The sequence below is a fragment of the Phacochoerus africanus genome, chromosome 15, assembly GCF_016906955.1.
Source record: "Phacochoerus africanus isolate WHEZ1 chromosome 15, ROS_Pafr_v1, whole genome shotgun sequence".
NCBI classification, from domain to species: Eukaryota; Metazoa; Chordata; class Mammalia; order Artiodactyla; family Suidae; genus Phacochoerus; species Phacochoerus africanus.
Window position 1 is genome coordinate 41,790,303 of NC_062558.1, and position 15,480 is coordinate 41,805,782.

The 15,480-nt window shown below is 45.1% G+C and overlaps 1 protein-coding gene across 2 annotated transcripts in view; it reads right to left on the reverse strand.

The window, feature by feature from the left end:
• The window catches only part of ACACB (acetyl-CoA carboxylase beta), a 109,490-nt gene that overhangs the window by 23,984 nt on the left and 70,026 nt on the right, over nucleotides 1–15,480 (reverse strand). For both annotated transcript variants that reach the window (XM_047760277.1, XM_047760278.1), the window contains 10 exons: nucleotides 14,740–14,858; nucleotides 13,211–13,348; nucleotides 12,613–12,712; nucleotides 12,415–12,522; nucleotides 11,378–11,434; nucleotides 11,074–11,115; nucleotides 8,582–8,797; nucleotides 7,250–7,405; nucleotides 6,193–6,396; nucleotides 5,194–5,349 (listed from right to left, as the gene is read on the reverse strand). In XM_047760277.1, coding sequence (XP_047616233.1) covers nucleotides 5,194–5,349; nucleotides 6,193–6,396; nucleotides 7,250–7,405; nucleotides 8,582–8,797; nucleotides 11,074–11,115; nucleotides 11,378–11,434; nucleotides 12,415–12,522; nucleotides 12,613–12,712; nucleotides 13,211–13,348; nucleotides 14,740–14,858 — 1,296 coding nt within the window. The remainder of the gene's footprint in view (nucleotides 1–5,193; nucleotides 5,350–6,192; nucleotides 6,397–7,249; nucleotides 7,406–8,581; nucleotides 8,798–11,073; nucleotides 11,116–11,377; nucleotides 11,435–12,414; nucleotides 12,523–12,612; nucleotides 12,713–13,210; nucleotides 13,349–14,739; nucleotides 14,859–15,480) is intronic.

Below are 15,480 nucleotides of genomic sequence, written 5' to 3' on the forward strand. Positions count from 1 at the left end.
GTGTGTGTATATATATATATTTATTTTTATTTTTATTTTTATTTTTTTGCTTTTTAGGCATGGAATTCCCAGGCTAGGATAAAATTGGAGCTGCAGCTGCCAGCCACAGCCACAGCCACATGCACTCCAGATTTGAGCCGTGTCTGTGGCCTACACTGCAGCTCATGGCAATGCTGGATCCTTATTCTATTGAGCAAGGCCAGGGATCGAACCCATGTCCTCACAGATACTAGTCAGGCTTGTTACCACTGAGCCACAATGGGAATTCCAAGGAGGTACATTTTCTAGTGTTTTCTCTCTTTTTAAATCATGAACTATTTTTAAAAACACAGGAAAAACATATGGAATGATAAATACCTAAGCACCTATCTCATGGTTTTGTCAGATCATACTTTTTCCATGGCTGCTTAAGAGTTTTTTTTAAAGAAACAATAAAAAGCAGTTGAAGCCCCTGGTATACCCCTCTCCATCCCTACTCCTCCCACCTGTCCTCAAGTAACCATCATCCTGAACTTAGTATCCCCCAGTTTTCTGTAGGCTTTTATGCTTATATTTCATCACATGTGCATACATTTAAAACAGGTACTGCTGTTTTGTATGACTCACACTTTAAATAAATAGCATTGCACTCGACATGTCCTTCTACGACTTGCTTTTCCAACTCTTCAATATATTTGAGAGGTTCTCCATATGGATAAATTCAGCTCTTTGTTTATTCTTTCTCCCTTCTGTTCATACTCCATGGTGTGAATATATCACAATTTGTTCATAACCCTTTGTAGGAACATTTAGATTTTCATTTCTACAGTATTACCAGTAAACACTGTAATGAGCATTCTTACAGTGTTTTGTTTGTTTGTTTTTAATAACATGGATGAGAATTTCAATGGGTATATACCTAGGAGTGGAACTGCTTGGTTATAGGGTTTGTGAAACTTCAGCTTTACTGGATGTTATCAGATCGCTTTACAGTCCCAGCAAGAATGTGTAAGAATTCCTTTGCTCCATGTTCTTGTCAATACTTGGTTCTGTCAAATACTTTAGGGTTTACCCATCTGCTGGATGTGAAATTGTACTGTGATATTGATCGGTACTTCCCTGATAATTAGTGAGGTGAGCATTTTAGAATATGCTGATTGATCTGGTTTCTCCTTGTCAGTTTCCTGTTCATAACTCTTGCCCATAACTATAGTTTTGTTTTCTTCTAATTGATTTATCTGCACTCTATAGACAATATTGCTCTCATCCTTTACTAGTAACAAGCATTGAAATATAGTCTCCCCATCTGGGGTGTGTCTTTTCTCTTTTACATAAATAACTTGAAAATTTTAATGTAGTCAAATTTATGGGGTTTTCCTATGCTTTTGGGGTGTGTGTGTGTGTCTTATTAGGGCCATACCCGCAGCAGATGGAAGTTCCCAGATGAGCAGAAGAATCCAAGCTACAGCTGCTGGCCTACACCACAGCCACAGCAATGGGGATCTGAGCTGCATCTGCAACCTATGCCACAGCTCACAGCAATGTCAGATCCTTAAACCGCTGAGCGAGGCCAGGGATCAAACCTGTGTCCTTATGGATACTAGTCAGATTTGTTTTTGCTGAGCCACAATGGGAACTCCAGTATTACACATTGTAGTAAGTACTGCTGCTTGAAACTAAATAATGACTTATTTTAAGGTCATTATTTACTAAGACCTACTGAAATAAGTCCTCCTGATTTTGTTCTTTCTCAAAACTATTTTTGCTATTCATGGACTTTTGCTTTCCCTATGAATTTCTTTTTTCATTTTTAAAGTTTTATTTCAAAACAGTATGGTACTGGCACAAAAACAGAAATACAGATCAATGGAATGAGAAAGAAAGCCCAGAAATAAGCCTGTGCACCTATGGTCAACTAATCTACGACAAAGGAGGCAAGACTATACAATGGAGAAAAGACAGTCCCTTCCATAAGTGGTCCTGGGAAAACTGGACAGTATATGTAAAAGAATGAAACTAGAATACTCTCTAACACCATACACAAAAATAAACTCAAAATGGATTAAAGACCTAAATACAAGACTGGATATTATAAAAGAGGAAAACATAGGCCAAACACTCTCTGACGTAAACTTCAGCAATATCTTTTCAGATCCACCTCCTACAGTAATGAAAGTAAAAACAAAAATAAACAAATGAGAAACCATAAACAAAACAAAAAGACAACCCACAGAATGGGAGAAAATATTTCCAAATAAGTGAATATAATCTCCAAAATATACAAACAACACATGAAGCTCAATAAAAAAAAAAAACCAAACAACTCAATCGAAAAACAGGCAGAAGATCTAAACAGACATATCCCCAAAGAAGACATACAGATGGCCAAAAAGCATATGAAAACATGCTCAACATCGCTAATTATTAGAGAAATGCAAATCAGAACTACTATGAGGTACCACCTTACACCAGCCAGAATGGCCATCATCAAAAAGTCTACAGGAGTTCCCGTCGTGGCACAGTGGTTAACGAATCTAACTAGGAACCATGAGGTTGTGGGTTCGGTCCCTGCCCTTGCTCAGTGGGTTAACGATCCAGCATTGCCGTGAGCTGTGGTGTAGGTTGCAGGTGCGGCTTGGATCCAGCGTTGCTGTGGCTCTGACGTAGGCCAGCAGCTACAGCTCCGATTTGACCCCTAGCCTGGGAACCTCCATATGCCACAGGAGTGGCCCAATAAATAGCAAAAAGACAAAAAAAAAAACAAAAAACAGTATGGAGTTTTCTCAACAAACTAAAAACATGATCCAGCAACCCCATTTCTGGGCATCTATCTGGAGAAAAAAAGTTCTCTTAGATATCTTATATAGGCATTTATATCATCTGCAAAAAAACACCACTTTGTTCTTTCATTTAGTCTTTATACCTTTTACTTCTTTTTTTTCTTACCTTATTGCACTGGCCAAGAACTCTAGTAAAAAATGTTGAATAGAAGTGGCGATAATGAATATTTCTATCTACACCTGTCTTTGAAGAGAATATTTCTAAGATTTCATCATTGGGTGCTATTAGCTTTAGGTTGATGTCTTTTATCAAAATAAACAAATTTCCTGCTATTCTGAGTTTATTAAAATTTTTTATGATAAATAGATGCTATCTTGTCAAATATATTTCTCATGCCTCTTGAAAAACGTGGTTTTTCTTGATCTATTTTTATGCTAAATTATATATATAGACTTCCTGATACCATACAAGCAGTCATAAGATAAATACTATCTAGTCTAAATTTTTAAAAAAATCATTGCTGGGTTTCATTTTCTAATATTTTGTGATTTTTTGTGTCTGTGTTCATAAATGAAATAGAAAATTTTCCTTTTTGTAATGCTTTTATCTTGGATGAATATTAAAGTAATAACAAACTCTTAAAATGAGTTAGGAAGCACTACCTTTGTTTTTTCTCCTGTCTCAACAATTTGTATACAAAGGGAATTATCTGTTCCTTGAAGGTTTGATAGGAACTGTTTAAAACCATCTGGGGCCAGTTTTAGTAGATGAGTTTTTCTGAACTATTAATTCAATTTCTCTAATGCTTATAATCTATATTTTCTCTTTCTGTCTGAGTCAGTTTTGATAAGATATATATTTTTCTTAAAAATTTTCCTTCCGGAGTTCCCGTCGTGGCGCAGTGGTTAACGAATCCGACTAGGAACCATGAGGTTGCGGGTTCGGTCCCTGCCCTTGCTCAGTGGGTTAACGATCTGGTGTTGCCGTGAGCTGTGGTGTAGGTTGCAGACGCGGCTCGGATCCCGCGTTGCTGTGGCTCTGGCGTAGGCCGGTGGCTACAGCTCCGATTCAACCCCTAGCCTGGGAACCTCCATATGCCGCGGGTGCGGCCCAAGAAATAGCAACAACAACAACAACAACAACAACAACAACAAAAAGACAAAAAGACAAAAAAAAAATTTTCCTTCCCATCCGTTTTCAAATTAATGGGTTGTCCACAGTACTCTGTTTATCTAAAAGAAAAGGAATGCAAGTTCCCTTGTGGCACTCTGGGTTAATGGCACAGACCACAACTGCAGCATGGGTTCAATCCTGGCCCAGGAACCTCCACATGCCACAGGTACAGCCAAAAAAGAAAGAAAGAAAGAAAGGGGATGGATTTATTTCTGATGTGTCTGTTTCTTATTCCTATGGCTCATGATGACTGAGGCAAAAGGATACAGACAATGGCAATCTTAATCATAAAAGTTTCCATTTATTAAGCATCGACTGAATATATGTATTTCTTACAACCACCTTGGGGGATAGGTACTCTCATTATCCTCATTTTACAGAGGAGAAAAGTGAGGCCCAGAGAGGTAAAGGAACTTGCCCAGGGACACAGAAAGGAACAGACAGATTTGGGATTCAAGCCCAGGACTTAATGACCCTAAAGAGCAGTTTTTCCTATTACCCGCATCTCCTATGCCTAAGTGCGCAGATGCTTTCTCGCCGACAAAAGAAGTCCACGACCTGGGTTTTGTGAATGTCATTCACATGGCAATGGAGAGGATGTACAGAGACATCTACATCACCAACACCAGTGTGTTCAGTCTCCTTGAAAGACCCTCCTACTTAACAATATAAAGGCCCAGAAAGCATACTTGAAAGAAATACACTGAGATGTGACTGCGGCCTTCAGCAGTAGATAAATGATTGCATACAAGCGAAATTTTATTTGCTTAGTCCTATTTTTCTGTAGCCAGTGTATACTTTAATAATCATAAAAAGAAAACATTATTGTTTTAAAAGTAGACTAAGAATTCCTTCCAGGCAGTGACCCCATCCACTTCCTCATGGTCTCTCTACCCTTAGGATGATGTCTGGCATGTGGCAGGCACTTACTAGAAGCATTCAAAAGACCAGAAGGAAATGCTAAGCAATTTGTCTTTGGTACAAGGAACTATGAGCCACTTTTTTCTTCTTTCCCCCCTCCTTTTCCCCCACAGTTTCTATCTTATATCCCTTTTATTACTGGGATGAAATTAGGTTTGTTTTAGAAAACTACACTACGAAGTCATTCCCAATGAGTTACTTTTCCTTCACAAAGACCGTGAAGTGGAGTCTTCAGAGGGGAGTCTTTGGAAGAGTAACTAAGGATGTGGCGGGGTGTGGATGCTGGTGGGGTCCCTGAGGGGACCCCTGGCGGTGCTGCATCTCAGCCCCAGGACTTGCCTGCCTGAACATTTCCGGGAAGTCATACACATAGGTGGTACCCAGGGACTGGGCCTGGAACCGCTTGGCCTGAAGCAGATCCTTGGTGACATAGGGAGTGTTGATGAGCATCCCATGCTGGGGCCCTTGTTTGTTGCCAAAGGAGTGAAACATGATCTGGACCGGAGAGAAAGAGAAACAGAGTGAGGGAGGCAAGTCTCAGAGAACCGTGCTCCTGCCCAGTTTATTTCTTCCTGGTCCTCACTGGAAATGCAATGGGGGGAAGCACAGCACGTATCATATAACAAAGTGAGTGCCTGGGAGAGTCGGCTTTTCTTCTCTGCCACTGTGGGCCATCAGAAGCAGTGGGAGAAGTGGGGACAGAGTTTCAAAAATGTCACTATCATACTACTAACACACACACGGAGCAAAACAGAGTGCATGGAAAAACTAGTGAAACCCAAAAAAGATCTGCGTTTGAGTTAATTAGACTGGACCAGTGTCCACTTCCTGTCTTGAAGAGGTCTCTGGTGATAAATGATGTTGTCATTGGGGGAAGGTGGGGGAAGGGTATGGGAGAACTCTGTCCTAAATTTTCTCCTCTGCGCTATTTTTGTAACTTCTTGAGAGTTTTTAAGTATTTCAAATAAAAAAAGGATTGCCTATACATGGAGTAGTCAACAGGATACTGATTCACTTTACAAAAATCTATTGCAAAACACCGATGGGGGAAAATACCGTTCTGGAAGTGAACTAACTTGGGAACTGCATTATAATCAACCACAACACTCATCTTATCCCCAACATGGTGCGAGAACGGATTCCACTGTGGATTCATTCTCCTTCCCAGGGGAATGGAGAACTGGGATTCAGAAGCTAACACATTTAATCGTCAAACTCAAAGGAGCCATCCCAATCCAGCACAGCAAAGCCTCCCAGGGCCGTTTTCAACTACGTCTTGCTCCCCGGGGGAGCCTGCCTCTGCTTTGCCTTGATTTCGGCGACCTAGCTCCGCCTTACGTTTCCAGATCTGGGGTCGGTCACTTCTTTGTAGAGGCTGATGTCCAGATAGTAGCCTGACTCATTGGTGATGAACAGGCGGATGGGAACAGCACTGTCAGTAGTGGTCTGGCGGATGTTGATCTTGACCTCAGCCTGGAGCACTCGGAGTTTCCACAACCGGCTGCCGTAGCGCATGACCATGGAGCGTACCGACTCCTCGATCTGTTTGGAACCACAGCGATTCAATTCAGAACCCATTCCATGCACACTCATAATAGTTCTGGCTCTGATTATAACAGAAAGATGAGAGATACCGAATGCAAAACACATAGCATGTGTATAGAAGAGCGATATGCAGCACGTATCCCATATTAACTAATAGTAATCAAGGGCATCCAGCTAAGCATTTAAGTTCATTATCTCACTCTGTCCCCATAATTACTCAGAGAGGCAGGTATTTTTGTCCCTCATTGCCAGATGAGGAAACTGAGGCTGGTAAGAGCTAGTGTTCCTATGTTACAACATATTTATCACCATCATGTATCCCAAGCCTATGCATTTTCTCTTCTGGGAACTACGTGGACTGGTGGAGGTGGGGCATCAGCAGGAGCCCTCTGCACCCCACACACACTAAGCTGATGTACCGGGACTTCTTTCATCCCAGAATCACCACCTTAAACTCTGGCTGCTCAGGAAGGGCCAGCCAATGGGGAAATGGCTCAGCTACAGACTCAGGTTCATACCACCTTGCCTACCCACAGGCAGCCCCCAACAGAGCCTAGAATCAGGGCAAGGACACAAGTTTGTTTTATAAGACATTTTGGGCATCCATGTTTTCTGAAAAGTGAAGGATATCCATGGAGGGGGAGCATCCTTAGGGATGGTCCTAAGGGGAGGGCTGAAATATGGCGGGAGAATTAATTAATGGTTTTCCACCTTTAGCAACTGAGGCTCAGACATGCACACACGCATCCTGAATTTAGGTCCCAAGCACTGGGAGACAATACCTCAAAGCAGAAAGGCCCTGGGGACATGAACCCAGAACCTGGTGAGAGCCCCACCCCAGAGGGGATACCTTGGAGGGGTCCATGATGACAGTGGGCACGAAGTTGAGGAAGATGTGGTTGCAGTCGGTGCGCACGCTGGTGTTGTTGAACGCCACCTCCAGCTCGTCCATGGCCTCCAGGAGGAGCCGCTCACCCTCATTCTGCAGGTACTCGAAGGAGGCCTCCTGCCAAAGGCGAGGGGGAAGCGGTCGCTAAGGCCAGGGCCGCAGGGCTGCGAGAGTCAAGGGGAGAGGAAAGCATCCCCTCCTCGAGAGGTGTGCCAGGCCAGATAGCACTGCTCTGCCTCCAGAGGCGAAGGGGCATCCAGGCTGTCTTGCGTACCATCTTTGATTTTCTGTGTCCCGATGCTTTGACAGCTGAGCCTTCCTGACTCTGGAAGGACTGCCTGCACCCAGGATCACCTAATTCCTAGAGGTTGTAAAACAACTCACCCATGAGCACACTTTTCAGGCAAACCAACCAATCCAGAGCCCACACCCCAACTAACTCCTTGTCCAGCTCTCAGACTCCAGGCCACTGTCTACTGGCCCTCATCTCCCCAGGGCCAGGTATCAGACAACTAGGGGACAGGCCCTGTCCTCAGAGCCTGCTGGAAGACTCCAGCTTCCTCATCCCAAGCCTGCCCCACCCATTCCTTCCTGCAGAATCCACAATAAAGGCTCTTGTCTACACATCCCCCTTCCCCTGCCTCCTGAGCAGCCCTGGTGCTTCCTCCTGCGGCCCCCACAGCACAGTATACCCCCTCCTCTTGGGATCTGTGAGTAACGAACACACAGTCTTTTCAACAGCAGCTGTCTCCTGATCTGTTGACCTTACCACACCTGAATAATCGCAAAAGCTATTAAGATACCTAGGGATTAAAGTTAGCTTAACATCCATCACTAGGGGACTTGTTCAAGAAATTACACATGCACGATACATCCATGCAAGGGAAATGTATGAAGGAAATCATCTTCATTAACATAGTGGCCTAGAGTAAACAACCACAACAACAACCCAAGTCTTTGTCTGTAACATGATATACCTACAACCCAGTGTTTGGAATTAAGCCTAGAAAAAGTCATCAACAGGGCTAACCCCTGAGTGGCAGGATTCTGGGTCCTTTTCCTTGACTTTTAAAAGTATTTTCAGTCTTGCTTGCAATCTTCACAACAGAATCACGAATTATTTTCCTAAATGCAGGAAACAAGGTTCATACGTGATCAGGTGCTCCATCTGCAAATACAAAAGCCCCAGTGTGCAGCCCAGGGCCAGACTCAGAGCAGGAATTCAACGGAAGGGTGGGCCAGCACACGCGTGTTAAGCTCCAGAGGAGAAAGAAACACTCTTCGACCTCCTACCTTGGTGATCAGGTCCGAGTGCCTGATGATGACGCGGATGAAGAACCTGTGGTCCGTCACCTCGGCGCCCTCCTGCACTCTGGCGGCGCCCAGGTACAGGTGCATCTTGTGGTTGGCACAGGGCATGGCGGTCACGTCAAAGTTTCGCAACCGACTGAGCTCCAGCTGGAAGGCCAGGGCTGGCTCCAAGTGACGGTAAATGCGATCCTCTGCAAACTGCAGATCGAGCGGGGAGAGAAAATAGGCATACGGACACATGGGGAGTGGGACACCGAGGCTGCTTGCGCGCTTGACCCATGCCCTGTGTGTGCTACAGAGCTTTGGGGTTTGGGGGTTTAGCGTTCAGAAATGAAGCATCCACGGTGTCCTATAATTGTGAGTTCAAGAGATCTGGGATTTTGCCAAGAGGCACGAGCATGGAACCTCGTGCTGGCATGAGCCTCTCGGCCCCTGGGGGAGGCCAACTAGTCCCCAGCACCTGCTGGCATCACCAGGCTGTTCTCAAATTACCACAGCACAGAGTGTGTCTTAAGAAGTCACTAACTGCTGGTTTCCTTGTGGAAATGGGTTCCAGAAGGAAGTGACTGACGGTGCTGGAGACTGAGCTGAAGAGAAAATGAAGCTAAAGAAAGAATGGGTCTTAACTAGGAAAGAAAGGCTTTAGATAAATTAAAAGACTACTTGGTGGGGTCTTGGACCTGTTCTAGAAGAGAGATGAGCAAAGACTTTCTCTTGGGAGGCGAGAGGACTGATGGAGGGCAAGGTTGGTCACAACCTCAGCCTGACTTCTTAATCTGCGGGTTCTGCATCCACAGATTCTCCCAACTGCGGAGAGGCCATCTGCGGTTGGGCGAATCTGCGAATGCGGAATTCACAAACACAGGGCCGAATGTACTCAATTTTGCTGCTGGAACAAGAAAGCCACAGGAGACCGTAAAAAATGGGCAAAAGACCTGAATAGCCCGTTCTCCAAGGAAGATATACAGATGGCCAACAAGCACATGAAAAAATGCTCAACATCCCTATTACAGAAATGCAAATCAAAACTACCATGAAGTACCACCTCACACCAGTCAGAAGGGCCATCATTAATAAGTCCACAAATAACAAATGCTGGAGGGGGTGTGGAGAAGAGAGAACCCTTCTGCACTGTTGGTGGGAATGTAAACTGGTACAGCCACTATGGAGAACAGTATGGAGGTACCTTAGAAATCTATACATAGAACTACCATATGACCCAGCAGTCCCACTCTTGGGCATATATCCCGACAAAACTTTCCTTAAAAAAGACACATGCACCCACATGTTCATTGCAGCTCTATTCACAATAGCCAAGACATGGAAACAACCCAAATGTCCATCAACAGATGATTGGATTAGGACGAGGTGGTATACTACTCAGCCATAAAAAAGAATGACATAATGCCTTTTGCAGCAACATGGATGGAACTAGAGACTCTCATACTGAGTGAAATAAGTCAGAAAGAGAAAGACAAATACCATATGATATCACTTATAACTGGAATCTAATATACAGCATAAATGAATGTTTCTACAGAAAAGAAAATCATAGACTTGGAGAATAGACTTGTGGCTGCCCGGGGGGAGAGGGAGGGAGTGGGAGGGATCAGGAGCTTGGGGTTAACGGATGCAAACTATTGCTCTTGGAATGGATTTACAATGAGATCCTGCTGTGTAGCATTGAGAACTATGTCTAGATACTTACATCGCAACACAGCAATGGGAGGAAAAATATGTATACATGTATGTGTAACTGGGTCCCCATGCTATACAGCGGGAAAAAAAAAATAACAGATGTGGCCTGTGTCTCAATCAAACTTTGGTTATAAAAACAGCAGGGCTGCCTGCAAGTCAGTTTGCCAACCATGGTTCTAGAAGAACGCAGGAAAAAGATTGTGGGAACAGTCTTACTGAGTTACACCAGCGAGTACAAAAAAGTATCCAGGTGAGTGATAAACCTGTAGAGAAAGCTGAAAGGGCAGGAAACTCTAGGTCTGAGCTCTACACAGAAGCATAGGGCTCTCATTAGAAATACCATCCCAGGAGTTCCCGTCGTGGCGCAGTGGTTAACGAATCCGACTAGGAACCATGAGGTTGTGGGTTCGGTCCCTGCCCTTGCTCAGTGGGTGAACGATCCGGCGTTGCCGTGAGCTGTGGTGTAGGTTGCAGATGCGGCTCGGATCCCGCATTGCTGTGGCTCTGGCGTAGGCCAGTGGCTACAGCTCCGATTCAACCCCTAGCCTGGGAACCTCCATATGCCGCGGGAGCGGCCCAAGAAATAGCAACAACAACAACAACAAAAAAGACCAAAAAAAAAAAAAAAAGAAATACCATCCCAGAGGAAGGCTGGAAGCTACCCAAAAGTTGCATGTTCTAGAATATGGGGAGCCTGTAAAGACTGGGGACCATATTCTTCCTGAATATCAAAGATCCCAGGGAAGAGAGAACCACGTCATTGCTCTTCACCATACCTTGTCTCTTGCTCTGAATGTGAAAAACTTAGGAAATTCTTTCTGCAAAAGAAAAAAAAAAAGGAAAAAAAAATCCATACAAGAGACAATGAAATCAAGTCAGAGTCATTTAAGTATCTGTATACTTGTTTTGTGACTTTTAACCATAACCCAGTGCTCTTCTAAAATGAATCATTTGGAAAGCCATCTCTTCTCTAGCGAGCGACCTCTCCCAACCCAGTCTAGAGAGTAAATGCCAAACAAATGGCACTGAGTCTTGAAACATGGGAAGGACTCAGACAGACACACTGAGAATTGGACTGACCTCTTGGACAAGCAGGAATGTGATTCTTCGGAGTCCATGATCCACGAGGATGTTTTTCTGCATTAAGAATCAAACACACAACACAGTCACATCTGGCCACAAAAAGGAAGCAAATCCTGATACATGTTTAGCCACCTGGATGATACTTGGAAACATGCTGACAGAAAGAGGCCAGTCCCCAGAGATATGATATTCCATCTATTCCATTTATGCAAAATACCCAGAATGAGCAAATCGATAGAGACAGAAAGTAGATTAGTGGCTGCCTAGGGGCAAGGAAAAGTGTGTTGGGTTGAAGGAAAATGGGGTGACTACTAACAGGCACAGGATTCTTGGTGGGGGTGGTGACAATGTTCTAAAATATAATGATCACAATGATGGTTACACAACTCTCTGAATATACAGTAGTTCCCTCCTTATCCTTGGGGGATGCGTTCCAAGATGCCCAGCAGATGCCCAAAACCACAGACAGTACCAAACTCAGAGAGGTGAAGTAACTTGCCAGAGGTCACACAGCACCTTCCCAATCTTTCTACTACCTATGCTTGCCAAGCTGCTCCACATCTATTTGTAGCTGAGCTCCTTAAGCATATGTAACAGCTGTCCCTACTGCTGGATGAGAATCCATGCCAACAATGGTCACCACGTGTTTACAAAACCAACCCGCAGTAATTTGAACACATGGTTGTTAAGGTAATTGACCATAAAAAGTGTGAGTTTTCTGGCGTATCCCAACAAGAACAGTCTCCTCAACTCCAAAACTATGTCTTGAATGTATGTTCTGTGCTAAGTGGTGTGTATACTGTGTCATCTCATCATGGCAACACCCAGGGAGAGAGAAATGCTGCCCCTGGGTTATTAAGAAAGAAGCTGCAGTTCCGCCATGACCTCTTCCCAAGATCACCAGTGGAGCAGGGCAAGGATCGGAAGCCAGGTCTGTAGTTCTGAAGCGCTCAACAGGACTCGGGCACATGGACACCTCACCAAGACAGCCCCTACTCCTCCAGGGACCCAGAACCAGCAAATGCCCCCTGTACCTTGGACTGCACAAATGTCCGGAAAATGGGCACCAGCTGCTCATCCTCATGGTGGTCCGCATACCGAATGGCCACATTCAAGATGTGGACTGGCTCTTCTTGGAGGCTCTGGGACAGAAAACCAAGGGAGGGCAGGCCAAGGGCTCCAGGCCCTTGGCCTGCCCTCTCCTCGGCTTCCCCCCCTGCTCAGGCACTCACCTTGCTGTCGTCCTCGGAGTACAGGGAAGTGCGGGCCTTGCTGAAGAGGGGGGTGTCTGTGGGCACATTGGCGAAGCAGGAGATGACCTCATCAAAGTTCCTGTGGGTGCGAGGCAGAGTGGGAAGGCTGACCACAAGGTCATAGTTCAGACCCAGACCCTCCTTCTTTCCGAAAGAAACTGCCAGACAATGACAAGGCTGGATCCTTAGCCTGCTGCACCACAAGGGAACTCCCAGTTTAAACGCAGTATTTTACATGTATTATCTTGTATAATTTTCCTGGTGGCCCTGTGGGGTAGGTCCTTCACTTATGTTCATTATACAGATGACAAAGCAAAGGTACAGAGAGAAGTCATTTGTTTAGAGTCATGTAGTCAGGAAGCAGTGCAGAGCCAGAATTCAAACACGCGGGGGCACTGACATGAAAGCCCATGCTCTCGACCTTGCAGATATTATTATTTTGTTATTATTAACTTGCTGGGCCATATGTCTGGGCTAGCTCCACCCACATGTGCAGTGAGTGGCAGTGGGTGAGCCAGGGGAGTCACTCAACTCCGTTGCTCAGGGTGTTCTGGAGAGACTGGGTAATGTTGGGTACCTGATGAAATCCTCAAATCTCTGGAAGGCGACCATGGCCCCCATCCGCTGGGACTGGGGGGAGAAGCCACTGTCCATGAAGAGCTCTGTGCTGTGTCTCAGCAGTTCAGGGTTGGTGACACTGATGGGCACGGCCATCCTGCAGGGGGGTGGGAAGTAGGGGGTGAGGCAGCTGCCTACAGATCTGACCCCAAGAGCTGTCCCTTTCCTGGAAGCTTTGGTGAGCCAGCCCCACATTAGAGCCTTCCCAAAGAGGGGGGACTTAGGATTGGGGGTGGAGGTGACAGGGGTAGAGGCCAGAGGCTGAGGAGTCTGATCTGATTCCTTAGAACCTGGTGTAGACTAAGAGTTCAAAACGTGAATGAATGAATGAATGAATGAATGGTACATGTATACATATAAGTTCAGTCCCAACGTGGTCACCTGATAAATCCAAACTCGTGAACTCAGCCACAGAGAAGGTACCCTCTCAGAGCCAATTTCTCCTGGAGAGCCCCAGCCCCATGTGGCTGGTGAGGGGCCAGGCTCAATTCTGAAAGACACTCCAGGCCTCTGCTCCCCTGACCCCTCCCCTCCATCAAACATGCCTTCAGGACAGGGTCAGACACCAAAACTGACCCCCAGGCCAGCAGCCCAATGGTGTTTAGGCAGCCACCGGCCCCAGGACTTGAGAAAATCCAAAGGGTCCTCTGGGTGGCTGGGATTGGGCCCTGGAATCAAGAAAAGGAGGGGTTGTTCATCAGATGGGGGCAGAAAAGAATCAGCAGAGCAGGCCTGAGGTTGCTTTCCTGGAAAGGAGACCTGCTCGCAAGGCTGGCCCTTGGCTGTTGTCCAGGAACTCAGGGTTGCCCCATTCCCAAAACGCTAAGAGAGGCTCACTGTGCCTTTTACATTCCCACCAAGAGTGTAGGAGAGTTCTTTTCCTTCCACACCCTCTTCAGTGTTTATTCTTGTGGACTTTTTAATGATGGCCATTCTGACTAGTGTGAGGTGATATCTCACAGTACTTTTAATTTACATTTCTCTAATAATCAGTGATACTGAGCATCTTTTCATGTGCTTGTTGGCCATCTGTATGCCTTCCTTGGATCGTCTTATTTACTCTTCACTGTTGTCTTGGACAACTCTGTCCAAGAGAACTTTCTGCAGTGATGGAATGGTTTCGAACTGCCACATCCAATATGGCAGCCACAAGCCACATGTGAACCTGTGGGCATTGCATACTTTAAATGCGGCTGGTGTGACTGAGGACCTGAATTTTTCATTTAATTTTCATACATTTTAACTTGAATATCCCACAGGTGGGTAGTGGGGCTACCAGACGGGACAGTGCAGGTATAGAAGGTAGGCACTGGGTTATCTCCACTTCACTGACAAGAGATCAGAGATGTGGGGAGATGCCAGAGGGGGGACGTGGTGTCCCTGACATCTCCCCAGCAGTGTTCCCAGACACTACTCCAGAGACAGGACTGCAGTGGTCACGGAGAAAACAAAGAAAAGCCGCCCCCCTGGCTGGGTACCACGCTGTACCGGTTTGGGTGGGAGGAGGGCAGCATGAACTGGAATTCCACCACGCAGGAGCCATCCGGGAGCTGCCGGTGCTGCAGGCTGGTTAACTCATAGGCCATGTAGCCCCTCCGCACATAAACCTAATGAAACAGAAGCAGAGCAGACAAACTGCCCTCAGCACCTGAGAAAACTCAGGCTGGAGGGTCCCAGAAATTATCTCAAAATAGGATTCCTGAAGTAACAGTTAAAGAGTACATTTGTTCACTTTTCAGGCTGTTACTTTCTCTGCCAAGGGCTACAGAGTAAATATTTTAGGTTTTTGTGGAACACATCTTCATCACAACCACTCAATTCTGCTGCTGTATGTAGCTTGTTCGTGCCAAGGACAATATGTAAGAGTCAGCATGGCTGTGTTCCAATAAAACTTTATTTACAAAACCAGGCAGTGGGCCAGATGTAGCCCATGGACTCCAGCTTACCAGCTCCTGCTCTAGAGTAACTCCGTCCAGCAGAAATATAACACAGGCTACATATGCAATTCCAAACTAATTTCAGATTTTCTAAGAGAACTTTAAAAAAAGGCAGCAGGTGAAAATAATTTTAATATAGTTAATGATATATTATTTGAAAATAATTTTAATGTTTAATATTTTAATATATTTAATACCTAAAATATTATCATTTTACTATGTAATCGATTTTTAAAAACTGAGTTAAATTATTTCACCATACTGAGACTTTGGAATCCAATGCATATCTTAC